Raw genomic sequence first — 27475 nt, forward strand, 5'->3', positions numbered from 1 at the left:
CTGTTTACAGACTGATATTAGACTCATGAGTGCAGGCACAAATACTTTACCGCACAGACACAGTGTTAAAGTTAATATTGTTATGTGCAGTTGATATTGATTAGATGTTACAATCTGTCTATAGATTGGACATGATGTAATCTCATCGGAAAGCGGATGGAGGAGATGATAATGTGGTTAGACAGACAGGCACATCAGTGGACATTTATTAGCCATATCTTCAGACTGATTGAATTTCACTCGCTTTTACTTCTGCACAAGTTCTGAATGTAGACAGTTTTATGATATTTGGATTCATTTGGAGAACAACTCACTAAATTATTATAATTATTATTTAACTATTATATCTATTAGCCTGTTATTTAACATGTCACTTCAATCGAATGTGTTTAATCAAGACACTCCTAACTCAAAAACAGGTAGGCGTATAAATAACATCAGCTTGAATGTTATTTAATTAAATGAACAAATTTGAATATGTTCTGTTGGTGAAAAGTTCAGGAATAAAAAGGCTGTCTGGCTTTAATTAATATCATGAGCTTAGTAATGGAATGGTTGGATTGTGTTCATAAAATATCTGTACTGATGGGATTGTTGAAATTTATATTACAGGGAAACGGTCTCCTGTATAAAAACATTGAGAATCCATGATCAAAAATATAATGATAGTAGTCTTAAAGGTGCATTTGGTAAGATTAGTCCTTTTTTTAAACCAAGATTAGGTCTCTATCAGCTACACAGGTGGGTTTGACGTTTGAATTATTATTATTATTTTTTTTGTACTCCTTGAGCCCACCCCGATTCCCACCCATGTTCACAGATTTTATAGAAATGTAGAGTGTCTATAAAATGCCGGACAGGAGGCCCATCCAAACACAAGCAAGCATTCCGGACCGGAAGTCAGTTTTGTTCATTTAATACATTTATGCTGAGTTTTGTTTTATTTTTTTTAATCATGTTCTACATGTGTTCCAGGTTATTTGTAAGTAAGAATTAGAGGGAAAAAAAAATGTTGAGCTGAATTGAGTATTTTGGTTTTTTTGATGGAGGCACATCATTTTTCCCATTTTTCCTTTGATATATGATCCATAAGTAAATTTCTCCAGTGGGTTATGGTAATGTTGTTTGTTTGTTTCTTTGTTCTTTGTTCATGTGGATAGCTTTCTTGCTGGTGCTAAATGCTGTGAATAATGCAGCATTAAGATGGAGATATTCTTTGTCATAGTGTTTACTGATGTGATGTGACTGTTGCACCTTGAAATAAAGCAACAGCTCAGAAGTGTTTTAAGGCACAAACAAGGAGAAACAGTTGAATAAAAAATGTACGCCCGACCATAAATATATGACAAATAAGACATAAATCCTTGACCATTGCTAAGCAGAAGTAAACCTGAGCACATGGAGCTGCACGGGTGGTCTGTGACTTGCGCATGCGCAGTGGAGGCAGAATGCGCGCACCGCGTCACTGTGGGGAAAAATCCCACTGCATCTGCTGCAAAGATAAAGCTGGAGTGCAGGAAATGAGGAGCTGATGCGGGATTTATCTCTCACCCAGGACACTTCATTACCTTTATACATATAAATTAAATAATAATAATAATAATAATAAAGGGCATATGAAAGTGCTAAGAAGAGCTGAGTGAAAAGCCACTGGATCTCCTCGATCCGTTTCAGCCATGGCAGCTGACAGTAGGTTACCTGTTTATTATGTTTATTATAAAGCTACTTCATTATGTGTTGGAATGCATTTGTTATGTTGATTTAATGTTTTGCATCCTTATGTACAGTGTGCAATGCACTGTGAGGGTGCAGGACGTGCGCGTGCACGTGTAAGCATCACGCGTTCATGTGTGCATCTCTCCCTGTCTCTCTCTCTCTCTCACACACACACACACACACACACACACACTATGACAAGTGTCATCCTGTTGTACACGAAGTCATTTCTGTCTCTCTCTTTCTCTTTACATTCTCAATGTTTTGTTGATCTAAGAATTATGACAAAGTAAGATTTTAATATTTAATATATAACTTCACATTACACACACACACACAAAAAAAAATTCTCGTTTCTGATTGGCTAGGAGGTGTGTATTAATTCCTTTAGGATGCAAACTTAATGACAGGTCTGTATTAATGCTTGGGATGTCCTAACGTAAATGTATTTATCTAATATATCTAATGTAAATATGTTGCAATGTAACTATGACAGTGAGGTAAAAGAAAGAAGAATAAACCACATGGATGGATCCAGTGAAAACATCCATCATCAGGATCCCACATAATCCTGAAACTGAACTGCAAATTCCTTCATTGTTCTTGTTGTATATTTGAGAATGACTTTTCAGTAAAATCATTATTTATCAGTATTTATCACGGTGTTGTTATAAGCTGTAAAAGAGCATGGCTGCAAGGAAAGACAACGCGATTAGCCAAAAAAAAAACAAAAACTAGGATGACAGGGTGCAGCGCTGCTTTGCCAAAAGTAGCTAGTGGTTGCGTTGGTTGTGGTCAGTATGTTGGTTGTGATCAGTAATGATGTTGCGTATGATATAGTTAAGAATGTGCTAGGAGCCGCAGCAGAGGTAGCAATGTGACATGTTCACAGCAGTAGTGGATTAAACACAGCCAAAGGGTTTTTCAGGGCAGTTGTATCTCCTGTGCTGAGAAACGAAGGCGCTGAAGTATGATTTAAGACGAGACCAGAGGGATGGGGTTGTGAAGTCCAGCCAATGTTTTTTTGTGTAGTTACAGCCAGACACAAAAGGGATGAGAACCGCTGGGGAAAGAAACTTGCTCTTGTAAGATCAAGATCAGTCTGCGGTGAAAGTAACTGCCTGATCATACATCATGACTCAAAGTGACAATTGTAGTGTGTATGTTGCTGCATGTTGTGCGACATGGTACTCGTGCACTCACAACCAATCAGCAAAGTTGTGTTAGCTCCATCCCCGAGTTACCATTACTACCATTAGTACTATTTGACTGAAGACCAGTGAAAACCATTTCTGTTCAGCGATGGAGCTGTACGGAGAAACAGATGAGCTACAGTCAGTGATTGTGCTCTTACCAACTGATCCATATGGTGTGAGCACCTCATAAACTGGCCACTGTAGAGGAGTGTGTAGCCATTCTTCTTTTTTATGGACGCCACCTGTCAGCCTGTTTGCTCTTAGCACTGCACTTCTTCCAGTTTACTCTGAGACTTTTGATTACACAGAATTTCTTCAAGTCAATCTACATTTGGCTGCTTTTTCTCTGCAGCTCTCCTTCGTTGCCATTTAATAAAGTCCGATCTGATCAGACTTCTATTGTACTTCATCTGTGGATGTAGGGGTGCTGGTAATCAGTCATATAGTCCATATATGAAGAATGTTACGATTGTGGACACTCGGACGCTGCTCGGGAGGATAACATGACAGGATGCAGTGACGGCTGGTGGTGATATTAGATGTAAGAGCTAAAATATTTATTTATATGAATAACTCAGCAATGAAACTATTAGTTTTATATCATAAGGTCTCTAACAAATGGTATGATATTACACACATATACACACAATATTACTGTGATATCACAAATCATAATAAAACGTTGGGCAGCTGTGATATGATATTTAGCCAGTTATGTAATTTAAAGGAGCAGTTTGTGATGTTTGGAGTCCTCTGCTGCCCGTGAGGTGAACTGTGATTGTAATGAAAACATTATCAAGCCCCTTGCCATATCCCCTGCCATATCCATTCTCCTCTGTTTAAACTAAATATACGTCTTGAGCTGCTCAGACGAAGAGCAGAGCTCATTTCCGGGCCTGAAAAATGTAAACGGCAGCCTGAAACGATGAAACTAGAGAATTCTATTGCATGGTGATCTTGCAAATCACAGTTATTCTAAGATATGTTTAAAATGATGATTATTACAGATGTAGAAACTCTTTTAAATGTTACCAGCTGCACCTTTAATATGAACACATTCCCGTAAGCAGCATTAAACTTGGACTGGATTTGTTTGCCTTAAAGTCTCTACACAACGAAGTAACAGATAAACGGAAAACGCATTCTAAAAATTCCATCACCTTTTCAAGAGCTTGCACTTGTGTATCGGTAGAGCACTCTAAGTTGCAGCTGAAAATATTGGCACCCTACGTTAAGAAAAACTTACATAATCTACACGTAAACTTTAGACAACAGTTGATGAAACATCATGTGATTGTGGTCTGTTTTCAAATTGGCCACTCAGGAACCAATTCAGAAATCATGCAACTCGGTGTGCAAGTAGCTATTGCATTTATTTAGATTTTTTGTCACAGTACAAATTATGCATCCTGAGTGCAACAGAGGTAGAGAAGCAGTGCATGTGTTCAGTGAGTGTGTCTCCTTTACTGTAGATCTTTCATCATTTCCCGACTGTGTACGACTTAATGTTAACTTTAACATCATCTGTGAAGTAGATAGACGCATGAAGACCCATAAATAGTTATTAGCTGCGATGTGATGTGATCTGAGGTCTAATGGAGTCATAATGGCCTCTGTTACAATGTTAGACTCGCCTCTGCATGTTCCTCGCTCTATATATTATGTTTCCCCTGCAGATAAAAGCAGTATAAATGTTTAATAGTGCGCTCAGATCTGACTGAATGAAATAGAACTTACCAGAAACATACACAATATTCAATTATCGCTTACAAAGAAATTGCTTGAAGTAACAATTGTGCCAATGACATTTGCACAAAGACTGACACATAATTTGCCCCTTAAAAGGTATTTTTATAAATGTTTTTTGTCCAGACAACAAAATAATGAAATAAAAGTCCATTCACTGTTGTAATAAAAAAGTAATAATCTGCTCATTTACAGTGTTTGTAGTAGACATTTGTGTTTATAGTGGACATGTGTTATTCATGAATGATTCAGTCTATTTGAACAAGTCAGTAAAGTGAATGAATCAAAAATCGGTCACTGTGTCAACTGCAAAACATAAAATTACAACGAGGAAGCCAAAGCATTAAATTTCCATAGATATCCACAACCCACTTCATGATTTCCAAACAGATTTTATCCAGGTAAACGCTTGAAACCATGTGTTTAGAGGCACCCCAAGAGTCAGTGAATCATTTCAGTCATATCCAGGATTCAATTGAACAGATCTTTAGGGCAAGATTAGCTCCTCTCTTGTTCAGCGGATCAGTATGCGAATCAGTTAATCTTCTGGTCATTTTTAAGTTATATGTTTATGCCATTGTTTTCAGTCATTTTTAAGTTATATGTTTATGGCTGCACATTTGGGCAAATGAATCTGAATGAATCATGTAACTGAACAGATTCAAATGAGTCACTGAAAAGAATCAAACTTAATCCCTAGTTTATAGTAGTTATTAAAACTGCTCAGTTTATGGGAATGCTATTTGTGATTTACTATTGAATTTCAATATAATCATGATATTATTGTGCAGCCATGATGAAGTGATATATTTAATTTATGTAATGTACATACAGATGAAAATGGTCACTTTTTAGATAAAGCGGCCAGAAGAGGCAAGAAGATGTGTTTGCAGACCAGGATGCAGTTCTGATGATCTTAATGACTCTGTGGTTTTGTTTTAAGAAGGAAAAAAAGAAAATGAGACCAAAAAATATGTTTTTGTCAAAATTTGTATTTTTTACTACTTCAATTTTCCATCTAATAACCAATTTTTTTTTAAACAAAATTTGTTGGCGATTTTGTCTGAATAAATCTAACAAGGTATTTTTGGACTTTTTTTTGGTAATTATTTACGAATCCCTACAGCTTTGCACACTTTGCGGTGTTGCCCGATGCTTTGCATATCGTATCATATCACTTTGATCACTTCACCATTGTTTCCTTTGTCTTCCTTTCTGTGGCAAGTGTCTTGATTAGAACAATAACAGACTCTGATTATTACTTTAATAATAATAGAAAAAAGCCCATGCATGCGATGACTGAGTCTCTCAGTAAGGTCCAGGAAGAGGAAATGCAAATCCATTACAGCTTACACAGACAAAAGTAAGTGTGTTATTCTACAGGAAGTGTTTGATTTTGTCCTTTAGTTTCCTTTCTTGACAGCCTTCCTGCCTAATTAGTGTGAATGAAGTTTAGTGTTTTTGCACAGTTCTGATTTTCGATTTGAGAAGGTCAGCTGTGTAGATGCAGTCTTTATATCTTTTCTACTGTATAAAAGGGAATTTTATTTAGTCAAAGTATGATGGAACACAAACGAGTAGAAATCCGCGGTGGTAAGAACACCGAGGCCTAACCACTAGTCCTCCAGGGACCCCGAGTTGTTAATCTGAATATTGTGGCTTATTAAAAATGTCTTGTAAATTAAATGGATGCTGCTGCTGCTGCTGCTGCTGATGATGATTATTATTATTATGTGTAGTCTGTATTGAGTGCCATTCTAAAAATGTGAAATGATGCAACACTCTCAGAAGCGCATGCTGGTTTAATAAGCAAATAAAACTGAAACTCTTTGTTCGAGAGTTTTAATGGAGCTTGGCGTCAATAGACCGACTCAGAGCAAGTTGTTATCCAGTCTCGGCATGTGGGAGGAGATAATATGGCTCACAGGAAATGAATATCAAGCAGACAGTGAACAGATGGGAGTGGATGTGGTGATGACTTCAGGATGATGGATCTGCTTTTCAGCCTGTCCAAGGCATAACGCATTGATCAGTGAAATTAAAAATGAAAAGCATGACCACACACTAATTTGTGGAATAGATGTTTGTCTTGTGTAATATAATACATTTAATACAACAAGTGACATCATTGTAGGTCTGTTTTTCTCAATATCACATACTTCAGTAAAGATACAGCAACTGGATTGCTATGATTATAATTTCTAACCGCATATTTCATTCACCTTAATCCTGGATCTGGAGCATATTCCAGAAACACTGGGAGTGAAACAGATTGCAGTACATCCCACTACATCGCTCCATTCATGCTTCCTTTTCTGACATGTAAAGCCCCAGTAGCGTTTGCAGAGAAGCAGCTCCATATCATGATGCTCCCACCACCGTGCTTCACTGTGGGAATGGTGTTCATATGCAGGATCATACACACAACCCCTTTTTCTCCAAACATGACAAACCAAGTTATTGCCAAAGAGTTCTGTTTTTGTTTTGTCTTTTGTTCCAAAAGAATTCTGGTTTGTCTAAATGCTTGTGTGCAAATTTTAGACTTATATCTCTGTTCATCTTTTTTAGCAGAGGACTGTTCTCTGCTGCTTTCAGGCCGTCCTGCAACTCTTTTCAAGTGACTGTTGGCTTCTGTCTTACGTTCTTTATCATTTGTCTGACAGTGCGCTGTAACAGCTTGTCCGAGGATTAATTTGTGGTTCCATGAACTTTCCACCTACATATTATCGAACCAGTTGCACTGACAGGTCTTTGCTATGGCTCTGTAACTTTGTCCATTTGAGTGTTGTTTAATAATATTGTCCCTAAGAAGTCTCCTTCACCTTCAATGTTATTTATGAGTACGAACTCAAAAGAGATTATGTGTAAATTTGAAGTGGATATATGCAGTGGAAGTATATTAAATAACAAAAACAAAAATGGCCGAATACATATTTCCTCTCGCTGTATGCTGAGTCGATACTTCACGCTCCAAGGTGTTATCTAAAAATCTTCACTTGCTAATACAATAATGGAACAGCCCTTAAGATGGCGTCTGGGATTCTCCAGACACTTGGCGAGGACGAGTCTGATTGTAGGTAATGGTCTTGCTTGAGGGATTGTTTTAGTAAGTGAGAGTGAATAAGTCACTCAAAGGCGAACTGATACACTGTGCCATGTGATTCCCATCAGGGACAGTCCAGTCTGGTGAACTGGTGTATTGTAGATGTTGAGGAGGGAGTGAAGGGGAATGGGTTTGGGATGGAGCTGTCTTCACTCCCGTGTTTGGGTTTGGGAGCTGAGGCTGAAGAATGAGGAAGGGTGCAGCATCTAATCAGTTTCAAACAGGATGGGGGTTTGGTAAAAGGGAGAGAGAGAGAGAGAGAGAGAAAGAGAGAGAGAGAGAGACCGATGGGAAAGTTTCTTACTTAAAAAAAAAAAAAACAAATGGATTAATAAGGAAGGTGCCAGCTGGGTTGGAAAACAGAGATAGAAAGCAGGCTGATTCTGAGAAATAGTTTTAATGACAGATTTAAATAGCTGATGGAGAAGAAGCGAACACACAGAGACATCGTCCAAGCGGGACAAAAGTACAGATCTAACTAGTTGTTAGGATTATTTATTGCTCTGCAGGTTATGGACAGAAGTAAAGGAGAAGGCTGGTACAAGCAGCCGGGTCCCGTTAATTCCAGTTCAATCGCAACACGTAAGTCAACATTCTTGAATAAGTACATAACATCACAAATTATTGACAAAAAATGGTGATCATATTGCTCAAAGTGTGTGATTAGTTCTGTCACAATCATGAAATTTCAGCAATTTGTCAATTGTCATACAAACCATTATGTTTAGCTTTCTAATGTTTGTTTCTGTTTTTTTGCAACTTCTTGTATAATATAAAAATAACAATACTATAATAACGCACATATGTCTTACGAAGAGCAGACATTTGTCAACATTAAATGTGGCAGTTAATTAATTTCTATTGCCGTTTTTGCTCTAAAATATTGCAAAGGTAAGACATGACACAAATATTTACTTAGGCAACATGAACATGTAACACTTTCATTACCAATGACTCTTGGCATTGAACTAATTTATTCGTAAATCTTTCGTAGAAGCATTTACAAAAGAAATGTGGTTAGTTCGCTCCTGAGTTTGTGTAAATTTACATATAAGGAGACTCACTAATGTGAATCTCGATTGATCAGCTTCAAATCGTATAACTGGTGATGTGACTGCAATTATATATACGGATTGCACTGTCAAGTTTATGTCACTTATTTATTTCAAGTACAGGCACAAATTTAAAGCTGTTTCATATTAATGACTAATGAAAGTGATTCCAATACAGATAAGACTAGCCATTCAGTTAGGATAAAAGTATTGGCGCCCTATAAAACGGGGAAGTAGTTAGTGTGTGTCTGTAATAACCGTCTCACTGCAGTGGCTGAGCTGCTTTACTGGAAGTTTTAGCGCTTAGGAGGGGCTCTTTCACTATTTAATCATCCTTTTGACGTTTTCAGTTCTCTGTAAGCTTTTTCTGAAGTTTTTACGTATTACTAATCAGCTGTGCTTACTTTCGGTAATTTTATGGCTGTTTGGCTTTTATTAACATAAGCAAGAGAGTACAAAGAAATGCAGAGAATACTTTTATAAATCTGGCAGGGATTTTCAGTTCAGTCTTATGGCTTGTGAAAACATTCACACACAACTTTACTAAAAGATTCATAAGTGAGGCTCAGTAATCCTGACTGGACCCTGTTTAAAATTGTTTAGTTGCGTACAATTGTAAAATTGTTCTGTTACATTCTGATGTCATTTTATACACGAGTAAAATGGAATAAATGTAATTAGTATCAATTTTCTTTTCCAATATTGATACTGAAACCTTGAGTATCAGCTGATACTCATCTGACATTTTTTGTTTAAAATCTAAGCCTTAAATTTTTTTTTAACTGAAGCACGTAATAAATACAAGAAAAACACATCTAAAAACACGGCAAACAGCTTTCACAAAAAATTCACTTACCGTGCAAATATAATAAAGTGTAAATATAATACAAATCAATTTTAAAAAAATTAATTCAAGTTTCTTTGTATGTAAACATTTCCAGTTCCAAAAAAATTTCCAAACCCAGTTCCAGGATCAGATAAAATTTATTCCTTTTTTTTTTTTTTTTTTTCCTGTTAGACCCACACATCATATTACTCGACTGCATAGAGGGAACATTAACATAATGAGGCTTTCTGTGATGTCAGTATTAAAAAAATATGTATATTAATTCATTTTTGTGTCTGTCAGTGATATTATTATCATTAGGTCATGTGCCTAAAGTGCTGAGTTAAAGACAGAACAGTAGATGGAGCTGCTTCTTTAATTTGTAATCACTCTCTCCACTGTTTGGGTTAAAAAAAATGCAGTGAGACTTTATGTGCTTATATCTGATCTCTGAAATATTTTACACTATAAATCCTACAGAAATCAATGCTGCCCTGAAGACAGTACGTACATGTTCCTGTGTAAATGATGAAACACAAACATTGAAGAAACGCGATATTGTCTGTTATCATGCACACTAAATTCTTCTGTGTTCTTGGGAAGATAGAAATGTTGAGAGGTATTTTTCTGCTACGATAATGATAAAATAATAAAATACAGTATGATAATATTGTAAGAAGTGGTATGAACATTTCATTTATCTGCCGTGATGCTTTTAATACCATTGAACTATCAGTTATGAGAGTTATTTCATGATAAATCACTTAAAACATTTTTAAGATTTAAACTATAGCTCCAATAGGAAGCAATACCATCCAGTGACTTAGAAACTATACTGTTATATATTATTTTATTTTTACGTTTTTTTTTTTTTTAACAGAGGCTAGTGGGAAGCAATAATGATTGTGCAGACCAACATCTAGTCACTGCCTTATTTTATTTTATCTTTCTTTTCTTTTTTGTTTCCTTTTTTCTCAGTGGCCAATAGGAAGCAGTAATGGTTATGAAGACCAGCATCTAGTCACTTAGGAACTACACTGCCATGGCAACACGAGACCTTTTATAAATACTATATGTGTGTGTGTCTGTGTGTGTGTGTGCGTAAGCACGTGTTTAACATGGTTATATCAGCGCTTACAAAAATGTCTTGGCTGTTTCCAAGGAAACGGGCTACTTTGTGTGGTTTGCGGAGGTGTGTGGGTGTGTGTGTGTACATGTACATTTTGTGTAATTAGAGGGTACCGTTGCTAATTGTTGTGCTGGCGAGTGATTAACGTATGGCAGAATGAGGGAAGACATCAAAAAATAGGACGCCAACTTCAACCACCCACCCACACACACCCACACACACACACACACACACACACACACACACACACACACACCTCATGCACCTGTATTACAGTCTTAGCAGTATTAAAACCCATGCATTACTGTCTTCATTTCAACCGTCTGAACCACCTTTACATTTAATTTTCGTATTAAGCCAATTTATCCCACGGCGCTGTTGAATTCTGGATTCTGATTGGTCAGAAGGTGTTGATTCATTTTCTATAACAGCAGCTCTGACAGTAGTGCAGAAGCAAATCTCAGGTTTATATCAATGCACTCGTTCTAATAAGTTATCGTAAAGCTGTAACTTTAGGTTTTCAGACGCGGGAAAGTATTCAGGAAGTTTCTCAGCACCGTGACTAACTGCTCTCTTATAAGCAGCTTGAATAAAATGAATGTCTCCTTCGTTAATTAATGCATCTTAAAAATTAAAGTGACGTATTTTTCGCTAAGCAGACAGAATTTAGCAGCGTACGTCTTATGCCTTACTGTCAGGAAATGATGAGACTTGCGGAAAACGTGTGATTTTCTCCTTTGCTGAAAAACAGAAGCCTGAGGCGAGAAAAGAGGTGTGTGTGGGATGTTAGTCTTTGGCTCGACCTTATTATCTCCTCCTACTCACACTAACACACACCTACACATGCTGTAAGTCAGTACACAGCTGAGATGCAACACACACACACACACACAATGCACATTGATCACTGCTCAACGATTTGCGAGCGGTAGCGACGACCCACAAACACACATGCCAGATTCTGTGTGAGAAGATAAGCCTCTGTGAGATCAGTGCTCTCTCTCTCTCTCTCTCTCTCTCACACACACACACACACACACACACACTCTCTCAGAGTGTGTCCTTGTAAGGAGCTCTGTGTCAAGTGTTGAGTAAGGATGGTGGTTTAAATTCACTTCTGTGGGTGTTTGGATAAGGATGTATTAACCTGCAGCTCATTCAGTATTACACACACATACACACACACACACACACATACACACACACTGCTATTCATTGAAATCTGATTAAAATTTCTAGCTCTTTATGGAACATCAGAAAAAAGTATATACCCCAGAAATGTGAACTTTTGTCCATCTTTTAATGCAGAAAATGATGGTTAATTTTTACTCCGTTTCTTAGTTAAACAATGACAATTTCTTCATCTGTTTATTGCTAGGATTAGACTATGTGGCACGTCCACCGTACAAGTCCCTGTTTACATACAAGATGTCCGTGAACGTTCATTATGAAGGCCTTAATTATTAAACTGGCTCATAATAGACTTTGTTATTCATCTAATTCAAGTCAGTGCAGGTTCGCATTAATCTTGTGCCTAAGCATAAGTTCTTGTTTGGTTTATATGAAGTGTGACGGTTTGTATGCGACTCATGTAATGTTCACTCAGGCCAAGATCCCATGAACGTAACGGCACAGATATTTGTCTTTTTTTATACATATCTTTGGGATGTAAAGTGAATACCAAATGTGTGTAACAGAAGAAAAGGAGATTACAGGAAATTGCTCAGCAGTGGGACCTTTGCTTAGTGTGTGTAAGCATGGCGTGATTGTGACACTCTGTGCATCCTCCTTCCCCTGCAGTAACGCCCGAGGCCATCGGCTTCTTGTCCGCAGTGGGCGTCTTCGTCGTGTTGCTTACCATCCTCTTCCTCTTCATCAACAAGAAGCTGTGTTTCGCCCGTGTACGGGGGCTGCCGTGCTTCGAGCTTCGTGGCCATCGCAAACGGAAGGAGCGTTCTGGGATCCACCAGGGCCTCGGTGAGTACGCAGTCACAAAACACATAATGCTCAGGTCATACAAAAACACGGATAGACACAGGTGTCAGGAGAACGTGACTTTGAATCCACCTGAAGCTTTCTAAGTGTATTCCGTATCCAGTCAAGGGCATGGATTAGGTCATGTATAGAGAAGAGGGTAGATAGCATCTCCTCCTAACACAGTTCAAAATTCTTTGGCAATTTGAATAAGGGATATTTTGTATCATGTATGTATGATATATTTGCTAATTTGTCCTTTAGTAGGTAAAGAATTACTACTAATTACTGACCAGTCCTGTGTGTACCAGCAAAAAAATAAAATGGGTGACATTTGCCTTCATTTATCCTGAGCACGTCCTTAACCTTTAAGTCGAAAATCTCTCCTGTGGCTCAGTGCTTGAATCCATAATTATTTCCTGCTCAGAACTCTTACACATAAAAAGTAGTTCCAGCTTGAATGTTATCTCACTCTCATACACACACATTGCGGAAACCCGAAACTCTGTCGATGGTTATGTAGTGCGCCACACACACACACACACACACACACACACACACTAATTAAACTGTGTGTAAAGTGCTCTGGTATTTCTAGTTTGAGCGCCTCCCTTTGCAAACACAACCCCTTAGTCAGTGTGTGCATTAGCTTAGTGAGATCCTTCACTGCACCTGTTGCTTTCGTTGGGAATACGAGGATACAACTTTGCGCATCTTGTCAAGTATATGATCAGCCTCAAGAAACCTTTGGCTTGGTTTGGTAAAGGTTAAACATGGCTGTGGTGTTACTGGAAAATGTTTTTAATACGTACATTTGGACAGTGGCTTACTATCATGCGTGCAGTAGATAATTTTGTAGATCTTTGGACTAAAGTTTCTCTGGGATCTTGGGATTACAAAGACACAGCAGCATCATTCAGCTTGTCATGCTGAATCTTCATACTGGTGTGGTGGTGCTACTGGAAATAGTTTTTATTAGACACCTCTGGAAGGTGGAAAAGTCAGAGGTATGCTATAGATCTTTTAGAAGATTTTTGGACTGAGGTTTCTCCAGGATCTAGGGATTGCAAGGAAATAACAGCACCATTCAGTTTGCCATCAACTTTCCAGGAACCTTTGGATTGGTGTGGTTCTGACTTTACTAAAAATTGGTTTTAATAGACACCTTTGGGCAACATAGAAGGTATGAAGTAGATCTTTCTGAAGATCTTTTAAGTAAGGTCCCTGGGATACAAGAGATAAAGATACAGCACCATCATTCATTTTGTCTATGCCACCAACTTTTTTGGGAACAGTCAGATTGGTGTGCTTACTGTTTTTTTTCTAAAGAGGCTTTTGGTGGTGAAGGTGTGCAGTAGAACTTTCTGAAGATCTTTGGACTGAGGTATCTCCACCATTTTGTTGTCTACATCATCCAATTTCCAACAACCTTTGTATTGTTGGTGGTGGTACTGGAAATTGTCTTTAATAGACAGCTTTGGAAGGTGGCATGGTAGAAAGTTTGCAGTAGACCTTTCTGAAGATCTTTGGGCTGAGGTGTCTCCACTGTATTGGGATTACAGTGATACAACAGCACCATTAAATTTTCTCTACATCATCAACTTTCCAGGAACCTTCAGACTGGTGTCGTGGTAGTACTTCTGGAAATTGTTTTTAATAGATACCTTTGAAGGTAACTAAGTAGAAGGCATACAGTAGATCTTTTTGAAATCTTTAGACTAAGGGTTCTCCAATTTCTTGTGAGACTTTTTCCAGAGGTGTTTTTGAGTAGTGGATATAGTTTTTTAATAGGAACCTTTAGGAGATCACTAAATAGTGTATCGGGTTTATCTTTGGAAAACAGTAATTCCTTCTGGAGATCATTCTGAAAATATCTGGACAAAGATTGCTACTGAATCTCGAGATTGCTGCACTGAAACTTAATTAGCGTATGGTAGGTCACCCAACATCTACTACAATGGCTGATTCCTCTCCATCAGCTTTCTCCGTTTGGCTCTCTCAGCTCTCAGACTCCATAAAAGATTCCTTCCTTAGTCTTGGCCCCAAACCAACCTCTGACCCCAAGTCTGAGGCCATAGAGGTGAATGAATCTCAGGTGGACGTCTCATCCATGAGTTCTGAGGAGAAGCTTCAGGTCCTGCACGCCCAGTTGGCTTCCAGAGGTCTGATAGAGCCCTTACCAGATCGTTTGACTCCCATTAATGAGGAAATGGAGGACGTGGAGAGCAGGAGAAGTGTCATGTCATCACGTCCACCCAGTGCTGGTGAGAAATCAGTCAGCTATAGCTTAGTCTTAAATACCTCTCTGTGCAGTTTGAACCTTCTTTAGCAGGTTGGTAATGGTTTAAGGTTGGGAAGTTATCTACAGACCCAAAGTTATCTAAGTCCCAAAGTTCGAGTCTACTTTCAGCATTTATTAAACACAAATGCAATTTTTAATTCAATTTACTTTTAATTATAGAAATGTGTGGTAAATCAGTTTATTACGCTGAATGTCCTGTGAAGCAATAGACTTCAACACATAGTATAACACTCTTAACTCACAGGGTTCATTTTTGACTTACAGTACGTAAAACTTCTTGTTTTAGAAAGATAGTTTAATTTAAAAATTATTAAATTCTTTAAACTGATTTAAAAAAAAAAAGCAGGGCTTTTAAACTCTAAGCACTTTTGGTCAAGTTATAAATAGTTATGTAAAGAATCTGGAAAGACTTTTCATCTAAAACATTAAAGGCTTAAGTCGTACCTTAATCCAGTACAAAGAAACTTTATGAAAAAAGGTATTTCTTTTTCATTTAAACGTGTTTAAAAGTTACTTTTGAAGTTAAAAATGGTAAAAAGGCTGTAAAAGAATATTATTACATTATAAGTAATAACAGTGCTATAGAATATTTGTAATACATTCGTAAAGGGAAATGAAAACTTTTTAACAGATTTTTAGTTTTTGTTTTTGTTTTTTTTTTTAAAGAATATCTTAGCATACACTATTTTTCCATTTTGTTAATTCTGATCACAAAATCTGATAATAACATTATTATAAATAAAAAGTCTGATAATAAACCCTGATATTTCCTGGAATAAATAAAATAAATAATTATAATAAGTAAATTTAAAAAAAAAAATTCTGAAAGTGTCTTGTGGGTAAAAAATAATTTTTTCTTTTTAATTTTTCATTATTTATGAAATTAGGACAATACATTTCAGAGTGTTTAATACTTTAATAGCATCAACAAACTGACCACAATTCTCTGAAGGATAGTATTCAGAGACAGATCTGTGTATGTGTTTGTGTGTGTGTGTGTGTGTGTGTGTGTTTGCTTTTCTGTGTGAACTTCTAATGAGTAAATTGATATGCAGAAAGAGCAGCTGCCCTTGGAAAGTAAACACACACAGACACACACAAACACACATATCAGTAACAGGTTCACACACTCATCTGTCTCAGTAATGAAGGAACATCACACACACACACACAGTATGTACTATGTGACGTGTGCTCTGAGCTTTGTGCAGGAGTGTGAATTGTTATTTATCAGTGAGTTTCTGTTCTTGTATAAACTAATATTCAGAGGATTTACTACAGATTTCACTCTGACATAATTGTAGGAACATTTCAGGCAGTTCTCCATAAATCGGGATGTTTATTATGTTATTCCACGTTATCATGTCTAGCATACTTTGCTAGCTATAAACAGCGCTAGTTCTAGCTCTAGCTAGCAAATTATATAGGCAGCCTGTCAGGTTGTGTACCGCTTGTTACATTAGTTTAAATTTCATCATGAACAGCATCTCAGATATTCAATATTCAGTATATTCATTTCTGTTTTTGCGTCACGTGCACTAATGAAATGATTTAGCTTCACACAACTGGTCAAAAAATAGAAAATAAAAAAGAGACGCAACTCCATGTCGAGATTTCATACACAGGATACACAGGATACAGACATTTTTAAAAATATAGCGATGCTGTGCTGTGTAACCAATCATCAACTCATACTGAGCTGATATAGAAGGTTATCCAGTAGTGGCATGGATGTGACACACACACACACACACACACACACACACAAAATCCCTTTTTAATGCAGGATGTGTGCTGCGTGCTCTCAAAAGCCACTCCAGGTTAAATGAAGATCTCACTTTTCGCCAATCAGTCAATAACAGCTTGGCATGAGGCAGAGTTGCCATGGCAACTGAACATGTTTGTGTGTGTTAAGGGGGGGGGGTTAAATGAGAAGGACGGGAAGAAAACACTCGAGTGTAAGAAGGGCGTAACCATGACGACGGCTGCGGCTCAAAAAGTAACCATTTCCTTGTATTAATTGGATTTGGTTTATAGCGTGCTTACGTATGTGTGAGTGCAGAGATTATATAGATAGATAGATAGATAGATAGATAGATGGATGGATGGATGGATGGATGGATGGATGGATGGAAACAGACTATAGTCAGTGGGACAGATAGATATATAGACAAAAAGACAGACAAATAGTAAACGGATAGACAGATTGATAGATAGATAGACAGACAAAGAGGTCAAACGATGGACAGATAGACAGACAATTAAATGCATATTATGAACTATAGAAGGATTTATATTTTGAAGGTATGGAGTGTAAAATGTATTTGATGATGTTTGAAGTTCTTTTTGATGTTTCTCCATTATTCCTTGTGCGTGTGTGTGTGTGTGTGTGTGTGTGTATAGTGAACAGTTATGGGGATGATGGCGAGATCTCCAGTTCTTCAGACAGCGAGGAGGAGATCGTGAAGCGCTTCGAGATCTCAGTCTCACGTTCTCAGAGTTTTCGCTCCGGGATCTCAGATGTCACTACCCAGAGTGCACCGGGGCAACAGCGCAAGTTTGAACGACTGCTTCCTGAGCAGGAGGAGGAGGGCAGCACCGAACCGTCAGACTGTGAAGGTACACAGATATTTACGCACACTTTTTATACATGTTAATACACATACACAGTCAGGTTAGACTTTCAGAAAGAGGCGTGGCCTCTGTGTCTGTCAGTTCCAATGAACTGGGCGTGGTCTGTGTGCCTTTTAGTCCCAGTGAAGGAGGCGTGGCCTCTGTGCCTGTCACTCCCAGTGAAGAAAGAAATCTGCTTAAATCTTTTTTCTTCCTTACGTGCAGCTACGACGTATCTCTCCACCACACATTTTTTCTCAGAGTCTTTTTTTTCTTTGTGGGATTTCTGTTTAAACTTGTGTCCTAGGTTTACCTTTCTTCTTTGCGCTTCCTTCCTGTTCTCCCATGCGGATCACATCTGTGTAGCTCATTCCTGAATCACACTCATTGACCACCATTATATTATGACGTCTTTTTATCCGCCAGTGTTTACCCGGGGTACTTGGAAACATCTTTCTGCGTCCTTTGGTTGGCATGTGGGTTCAGTTTGGAGGGAACGGTCTGCTCTTTGAATCCAGATTGTTTTGTAAGCTGATGATTTATATGGAAATGTCAGCGGTCATCGTTTCTTTGAGAGCTTTTGATCTGGTCATGATCGCCTCACATGGTCATGACCGGTTTTCTCATTTTGATGTAAAGGGTTTAAAAGTGCTCTCTGATAGCTGACTCGTTGCTTTTCATGTGATTTGACAACCAGCAGTAAGTCAATAAACCATATATTGACAACCATTCACCAGGTTATTAACTAATTCTAAATAATATATTAATAATAAACAGTTTATGGTTGTTAATGTTTAATATACAGGTATGTACTCAACTCAGTTATATTTGGATGGTTGAGTTTCTAGCTTTTGGTGTTTAGTAGATAGTCTACAGACTATAAACATAGCTCTAGTCCTCTTCTTTTGATAAATATTAAACTTGAAGATAGCTAAGGTTATTTTTCTATAATAGCAGCTCTGACAGGAGTGCACACTTTCTAATAGCTTATCATTTCTATAGTAACAACTTGAATGAACTTGTACGCGGACACTCCATAGGCTTTTATCAATCTTATAATAAACAATTTTGAAATGAGATTAAGTTATGTAACATTTATATAAGGAGTCTCCAGTGTCAGTGCTTTGTGACATTCAGAGGTAAAGCTGTAAGATTTCCGATGCAGGAAAGTCAGAACGGATGTAAAACTGTTACTTTACTTTAAAATTTATTAGGTGATTTTTTTTATGCCTCATTGAGTTGTTGTGATAAACTACCACCACCATGTTTCGCACGTGTTTTGTTTATATGATACATTGTGATGTTCAACACACACTATATTGGTATAACAGACAATTTTAAAAACACACAACAGAATGAGACGCTCCAAAATTGATGGCCAATAAGCACAGCCAATAGGTATTGCAATAACATTCAAAAAAAAAGGAGAGTACTTTAAAGAGTGTGTGATCTATTGCCCATGGTGTGTTGCCCTGCAGAGCCGCAGCCTCTTCCTGGTTAACGTCAATGAGTCTTTCTTTTTATAACACAGAAGCCGAACGTTATTTCTTGGAAATTTCGGTCATGGCGGCCTTGTTTCAATTTCCATAATGACGCAGATCTTTGGTCGTCATGGTAACAGGATGTCTTCACATTGATGAAATGGAACATTTTGTTCTTTCAGAGAGCGTCCATTCATAAAAAAAAAATAATAAAAAAAAAAAACGCAGCCAGGTCATTCAGTCGATTTCCTCACCAACATTTCTATAATTCATAAACCCAATTAAATATTTTTTGCCCTTTGAAATGAAATGTTTAATGTTTGAGAAAAGGTCAGGTCAAGCGTGCAGTAATCGCTAATGTTAATGAATGCTATGAAGTTGAAATATATCTTAATCTGGTTCATTTAATAACTATAATTTATTATCATTTCAGCACTGTAACATGCCTCATTCAGGCTTTAGGTTACGGTTTACCTGTGCAAATGCGCCAGATCACGATGGACATCATTTTTATTTATTTATTTATTTGTTTATTTGTTTATTTATTTAACTTTTCAGACTATTAAAGCAGCTTTTAGGGGAGAGAAAAAAAAGAGAAGGATAGAAAATAATAAGAAAATAAATTAATAAAATTCAAAAAGGAAAAAATAAAATGACTTACATAACTAGCAAACCTTTGCACAATACACTGGCGAGCTAGCCATTGCATAACACGTGTAAGTGGTTACTTCTTTACCTGAAACAATAACAGGATCATGTTTAGTGTCATCATGTCATGGCTGTTTTAATGCTTTTCTCTGCAGATGCAGATGGAGTTAGCAGGAGAAGTTTCCAGGACCCGCTGTCTGAACAGAGGGATCCTCTATCAGAATCACTGTTCCAGAGAGACCTCAGTGTGGCCGACACTTCGTCTGTTAGAGGACGCGTGTCCTCCGTGGGCTCTCAGGGATCTGAGGCGCTGTCCCGGAGTCAGAGGAGTCGTCAGGGGAGCACAGGACGCCGGACTCCCCTCTCAAACGTAGAGACGGACATGGCACTGGATAATCCGGGGTATGATTACAACGAGGCTACAGACAGCTCGTCTACCTGGAGCCCTGAGGTACTGGGGTGTGTGTGTGTGTGTGTGTGTGTGTGTGTGTGTGTGTGTGTGTGCCTGTGTGTACAGTTGGGTCCAAACATCAGCTATGGCAGAATTTTTTGGTAAAATCCATCTATCTATCTGTCTGTTTGTTGGTCTGTTTATAGCATTTATCTGTCTTCCTGTCTGTAGCATTTTTCTGTCAGTCTGTCTGTTGATCTGTAGCATCTGTTTGACTCTCTGACTGTCTGTTTGTCTGTCTGTTTATGTCTGTTTGTCAGTCTTTCTAGCATCCATCTGTCTGTAGCATCTGTCTTTCTGTAGGGTCTGTTTGTAGAATCTGTCCGTCTATCTGTTGGTAGAATCTGTTTATCTGTGTGTAAAATCTGTCTGTCTGTAGCGTCTGTCTGTCTGTCTGTAGCATCTATCTGTCTGTCTGCCTGTCTCGTTGTCTGTCTGTTTATGTAGACATACACACTATTTGTCCGTCTGTCTTCTCTCTGTCTGTCTGTAGCATCTGTGTCTGTCTCTCTGTCTGTCTGTCTGTCTGTAGGTTGTGTTTTCTTGTGTGAATCCAAAAAACAACAAACACTTTAATCTGTGCTTTAGTTGTAAAATAATTATCCAGTATTTATTTTATGAAATATTTCACAATTTTCCTTTATATCAATTATTAATGATTATTTGAATATTTTACTTTTTTTCTCTTTGAGTGCCGCTGTGATCACAGTCACGTACTACATCAGTTTCATCACTCTCTCTCTCTCTCTCTCTCTCTCTCTCTCGCTCTCACTCTCTCTCTCTCGCGCTCTCTCTCTCTCTCTCTCTCTCTCTCTCGCTCTCACTCTCTCTCTCTCTCTCTCTCTCTCTCGCTCTCTCTCTCACTCTTACTCTCTCTCTCTGCTTGCTCTAGTATCCGATCTGATGTACAAACTGAAATATGGTATAACAGCTTCATGTGCATGAATATTCATGAGTTTATCAAGTTATCCTGATTACTGAGCATGAATATTCACGAGTCATGTGTCAAATATGCTGCCTGAGCTCTGTGTGTGTGTGTTTGTGTGTGTGTGTATGTCACATTGTAATGTGAGCACCGCACCACGTCCAGTACTCTCCTTTCTTTGTCCCACAAGCTTAAGAGTAAAATCCGCCCACTCCTGCACACACGAGAGTAAAATCCGCCCACTCCTGCGCACACGAGAGTAAAATCCGCCCACTCCTGCGCACACGAGAGTAAAATCCGCCTACTCCTGCGCACACGAGAGTAAAAACTGACCAAACGAGAGTAAAATCTGCCCACTCCTGCGCACACGAGAGTAAAAACCAACCACACGAGAGTAAAATCCGCCCACTCCTGCGCACACGAGAGTAAAATCCGCCCACTCCTGCGCACACGAGAGTAAAAACTGACCAAACGAGAGTAAAATCTGCCCACTCCTGCGCACACGAGAGTAAAATCCGCCCACTCCTGCGCACACGAGAGTAAAATCCGCCCACTCCTGCGCACACGAGAGTAAAATCCGCCCACTCCTGCCCACTCGAGAGTAAAATTCACCTATTCTCACACACACAAGAGTAAAAACCGCCCACTCTTGGCCATGAGAGTAAAAAAACCACCCGTTCAAAGAGATTCCAGTCCTGATGCACAGCTCTAGTTTAGGTCACAGCATGACTCAGTATAATCTATAAACATAAACAATATTTCTCCATGCACCTGACCCCTTTAACCATATGGGGTGGCCATCTTGGATAACCTGAATGTTCCTTGGTGCAGTTTTGTATCATTTGGCTCCCAGTCAGAGCTCTCTGTCCAACTGAAACTTTCTCTCTTTCCATCTGTTCAAAGCTGAAACACTGTCTGTTGTGTGTGTGTGTGTGTGTTTGTCATTAGCAGCAAGCGCTATCTTTGTATTTGTGTGTTTCCATCTGCTCCAATCTGAGAACTACAGTCTGTGTGGATCTATGAGTGTATTTGTGTTGAAACGTCCCTCTTCTTTTCTCTCATTAGCATGAACGTGCAGCCAGTGTCATCTCAGAGCCCCGCCCCCCCAGCTTATCACCACGCCCCCCAATCTCCAAATGTGGTGACCTTGTGATCATCCTCAATTACCGTCCTGACTCCTGTAAGCTCCTGGTCACCGTGGTGATGGCGCAGGACATCCCGGATAAAGCGCGGAGCGGCATGGACACGTGGCAGGTGCGTGTGGTGCTGCTCCCGGGAAAACGGCAGCGTTACAAGACGGCCGTGCAGAGGGGATCGACACCGCGGTTTGGAGAGACGTTCCGCTTCACACGACTCGAAGCTTCGGAGCTGAACACGTCGGCGCTGCGCTTCCGCCTGTACGCTCTGGGCAAGATGAACCGGGAGAGGATGATGGGAGAAACCATCTACACACTTAACAAACTCAACACTGACAGACAGAGACAGGAGGTCACGCTCGTACTGGAACCTCGCAGCAACCTGAAGGTGTGTGTGGCTATTTTTATACAATTTTCTCCACAGATTAAAAACGTTTTCTGTAAGGGGATATTTATTAAACATTTATGGATTATAACGGAGTCTTGGAGGAATAGCATACGATCATATGATTTTACTCCTTTCTGATAACTGATGAAATTAGTGTGCTCAGACTTTTGGACCCTGTTGTGTGTTATGTGTTTATATCTTGCTATAGCCGCCAGAAACTGAGTACACACACCTCTGTCTCTTTCTCTGTAGGCTTTAGACTCTGAGCTGTGTGTAAGTGCTCCTCCTGACAGCACCTCCTCCACCCAGTCTCTCTCTCACGGTGGAGTTCCTGAGCTGCTGCTCGGTCTGTCCTACAACCCCACCACCGGCCGCCTCTCTGTCGAGGTCATCAAAGGGAGCCACTTCCGCAACCTGGCGCTCAACCGACCCCCGGGTACACACACACACACACACACACACACACACACATACACTGACAGAAACCACTCCCACACTTTGCTGAACACACCTACTATGGGTACAGTATCCACAATCCAGTATCACAGCTTTGGTGACCAAATATAAATCTAAATTGTTGAATTAAAATCATAATTATTAATATCATATATTATTTATCATTGCTCATTATGAGAATTCATGTGCAAAATGGCAGTTTGTTTGTCGCTGTAGCACTTGATGCTTAATACTACGTTCACGTTAGCAAGCAAGAGAGGCAAATGTCTACATACGTGTGCAACACATAGCTGCGATTTCAGCGACAGAGCCACAAGCCACATTTGAATTGAAATTATCTTCAATTCTATGCAAATCTGGTACGAAAGCAAAAGCAACAAAATCTGGATAATTCCTCATTAGGAACAATCCTTTAGCATGTGTGGTCTTTAGTTCTTACCTGCAGTTAGTTCCTATTTACTATCTGATGCACAAAAAATTGAAGAAAAACTCATAATGGTGGTTTCATCTTGTCCTGTCATGTGCGATGTAACGTGTATGGAAAAATAAGCAAAGAATAATAAAGCTTAGCAGAGCTCGTTGGTGCCTCTTGTGAGTGTAGATACCTAGCCACAAACCAATGTTCACACTGATTAGTGTGTTGTGTAATTTGTATTAAAATAGTTAGCTATATATAGCTACTACCTTGTCTCATCAGAACTCTCTACAGGCCACGCCCACAAGCGTCAGTAGTGGTGACTACACACCCATAATAAGCGAGTATAAATGTAGTCTTTATGATCATGTGTGCTGGTTTCAACATCAACACGTTAAAGTTTTCCTTTTTTGTAGATACGTACGCGAAGCTGACTCTGCTCAACTCCATGGGTCAGGAGATCTCTCGGTGTAAGACGTCGGTGCGGCGCGGACATCCCAACCCGGTGTTCAAGGAGACGTTCGTCTTCCAGGTGGCGCTGTTCCAGCTCTCCGACGTCACGCTCATGGTGGCCGTGTACAACCGACGCAACATGAAGCGCAAAGAGATGATTGGCTGGCTGGCGCTGGGCCAGAACAGTAGCGGCGAGGAGGAGTTGCTACACTGGCAGGACATGAAGGAGAGCAACAACCAGCAGGTGTGCAGGTGGCACGCTCTCCTCGAGGCGTAGACGGACAGACGGAGAAAACTAATGACAGGAATCCAACAGCATCAACAGGGTTGGGCTTATAATGGTAACAATAATGAGTTACAATCATACAATCAGAACAAATGCAACCAAACGACAAAATAAAACAAACAAACACACAGGAGAGATTTGGCTAGGGTTGTCATGTTCTCATGGTTTAGTCACGGTGCATGATTGGACAGTTGACTTTTTTCAAAAATACTGATTAAAATGCATTTCCATCTTTAACCATCTAACCGCACCGCCTTTCCTCGCAGGCTTTCTCTCTTTCAAGCTTATAACAGCAATATGATAAATAATAAAATACATACAGTATAAAAACAGTCTTACAGAAACGTCATTCTTGAAAATATCTTTCTAAGAAAGAAGAGTTGAAAGAAGAGTTTTTGAACAAAATAAAAATTTGGAGGTTTTGACCAGAAACATAAGCAGGTATGCTATATATATATATTAGAGTGCATTAGTACAGTGCAACCCAGTATAGCATTTCATTTTAATTGTCAGAAGAATGATCATTTTTCACAACTTATATGCATATGAAAATACTTGTTCAGCAAAAATAAAAAAGTATACCATAAAAAAATGAAGATAATTATGTAACGGTACAAAAAATCCATTTCAGGTTTTCATGACAGCGCACCACTACTGAATTTAAATTCATTTCAGCTATATCTGCTGTATCTTCCTGCAAGCTCAGGCATATTATATATTCAGGTAGAATGTAGGCAACAAAGCCACAGAATCTGATATCTCATAGACACTTGGCCTATAAAAGAGAGTGTGTTGGGAAGGAAAAATGTCCGAAGATTCATGTTTAACAGATGTTTTTTTTTTTTTTTTTGAGAATGTTGAGCTGGTTTTCCGAGAAAACGTGAATGCTTGTGGGTTTCCATCAAGTGCTGTTATGATGAATAGTCTGAAGTGGAGCAAGAAGAAGACGTCATTAGAAGACCACGAGCCAAACACACACATGGGGATGGAGAGACTGCAAGACACACACACACACAAACACACACACGCACAAACACACACAAACGTATAGAGTATTACATGGTATTATTAATACACTCCTTATTAAAAAGTTTAAAAAACAGAAACCCAAATTAATGTAAGAAAGATAACCTGTGTGTTTGAACTCCAAAATCAGACACTCCAACTCCACACACTTTGGGCTGAAAGAGGAAAAAAAAAAACAAACATTTTTCTAAATTCAACGTGGGGACGTGACGATACGTCAGGATGAAGTGTATCTTAAATAGCTACATTGTTAATATTTTGCTATACTGATATAGGTAGTGTAACATGTACAATCTATTTTTCAACGTGATAATAATCAGAGAACTTGTATGAAATAATAATAATAATAATAATAATAATAATAATAATAATAATAATAATAATATACTGTTTTTACCATTGAATTTTTTTGAATTTTATTTTATTATATAATGTCATATACACTTTATCAGGAGCACTATACTAATACTGATTAAGACCCCGCTTTGCTCTCACAACAGCCTCAATCCACCGTGGCATGGATTCAACAAGGTGTTGGAAACGTTCCTCTGTGATTCTTATTGCTGCACGTTTGTGTTCTACCGCATCCCAAAGCTTCAGATCTGCTGACTGAAATCCACTGAACTCACTGTCGCCTTCATGGAATGAGTTTAAGAGCTTGCTGGAAATAACCGTTATAAGATAGTGGCCACAAAGACAGCAGTACTTGGATAAACTGTGTTATTCGAACAATGCAGGATTGGTTTTACTGAAGTTTCATACACACCGATGTTATTCTTTCAGTCTCTCATTCTCAAACAACCTGTAATTTTCTCAGAGCCTCCTTACGAAGCCATGTGTGCCTGGGTGCTCAAGGTCACGTAAGGGCTAGAAGAGGTAACTTACCTAGCAACCCATAGCAACCACATTCCTGCATCTATGCAGAACCCAAATTACAGAGGAAACAGAAGCTTCGAGGTACACAGAAAGGTTTTTAAATAAATAAAAAAAAGATTTAGAAAATAACAATAATGACATTCAGTAATAACCTGTTGCCCAGTAGCCTTCAACAAATACAAGCCCAACTTTGATGATTCAGTTGGATTTCTAGTATTAGATAAATCATTAAAGCAAGATTTGATTCTTGCTTGAAATCTACCAGAGATCCTGATGTTTCCTGATGTTTCCTGATGTTTCACCACAGCATGCACCGTGTATATGCCAGCACTCTCTGTCTGTTTTGCCTCGTGCTTTAATCTCAAAGACTGAACTTTTAGGATGACGAGAGACTGAAAGAGGAATTGTTGAGCCGATATGGAAGCGCATGCAGTAATACAGCATCTGTGATTGCTTTTTGTGCCTCTCCAGCTGTCCTTTCCTCAGAGTCGGCTTTTATTGCACCTTCTTATCTCGTCTCCAGGAAGTGACATCACAGCGCAGCTCAACTTGGAGGGCTCGCTCTCTCGTTATCGCTGCTCAAACACTGATTGCCGTCTCGTGATTGCATGAATGGAAGCTTAATTATCAGCTTCTGATTAACTCACTCGAGCTCAGGCTTGAGAGCTGTGTGTGTGCTGTTGCTGGGCGTGTGAGGAAAAAATCTGTGTGACACTAGACATGTTGTGATGATGCGTTATACAATGCGTCCATTCAACAAAACTGTTCACGTGGACTGTTCAGTAGTTGTTAATGTTAATCTTTAATGTCCAGAATATAGTAATATTAATGCTTAACATTTTTATGAAGTAAAATAATTATTTCTCCATTGGTTTGATCAGGAACCAGAGCACTATTGAATTCTCGATTCTGATTGGTCAGAAGGTGTTGATTAATTTTCTATAACAGCAGCTAATTATAAACAGATTAAAAATATGTTGTCATTTAACAACGTAAAACATTTACTTATTGACACGAGGTTGTGAGGTTTTCTGTGAGGCGATGTTTATTTAGCATGTATGGAAGGAGTCTCCAGTGTCAGAGGTAAAGCTGTATTTTCAGGACAGAGGAGTTTACGCTTTTTTTGCGGTTTCTCTGTAACATGAAAAGTTGTATTTTTTCTTTTTGTCTTATTAAGTTCAAGAGCATGAACAAAAGAGAGAATGGTAAGGAAATGACTGTTTATAGCTGTTCTAATGTAAATGATGACATGAGCTAACTTCAATAACATTAAATGT

The 27475-nt window shown here is 38.7% G+C and overlaps 1 protein-coding gene across 4 annotated transcripts in view; it reads left to right on the forward strand.

The window, feature by feature from the left end:
- Positions 1-115: 115 nt before the first annotated feature.
- syt16 (synaptotagmin XVI) overlaps positions 116-27475 on the forward strand; it is a 27379-nt gene continuing 19 nt past the window's right edge. The window contains exons 1-7 of one of the 4 annotated variants that reach the window (XM_026939052.3): positions 116-1689; positions 12569-12745; positions 17448-17663; positions 19942-20237; positions 22228-22686; positions 22939-23122; positions 23974-27475. The exon at positions 23974-27475 is cut by the window's right edge and continues 19 nt beyond it. In XM_026939052.3, coding sequence (XP_026794853.3) covers positions 1677-1689; positions 12569-12745; positions 17448-17663; positions 19942-20237; positions 22228-22686; positions 22939-23122; positions 23974-24287 — 1659 coding nt within the window. In that variant the 5' untranslated portion in view covers positions 116-1676 and the 3' untranslated portion in view covers positions 24288-27475. Of the gene's footprint in view, positions 1690-8080; positions 8344-12568; positions 12746-13407; positions 15007-17447; positions 17664-19941; positions 20238-22227; positions 22687-22938; positions 23123-23973 lie in introns of those variants that run through there. The other 3 variants (XM_053232902.1, XR_008301506.1, XM_026939050.3) reach the window with 3 other exon arrangements.

Source organism: Pangasianodon hypophthalmus, chromosome 3 (genome assembly GCF_027358585.1).
Source record: "Pangasianodon hypophthalmus isolate fPanHyp1 chromosome 3, fPanHyp1.pri, whole genome shotgun sequence".
In the NCBI taxonomy this organism is placed as follows: Eukaryota; Metazoa; Chordata; class Actinopteri; order Siluriformes; family Pangasiidae; genus Pangasianodon; species Pangasianodon hypophthalmus.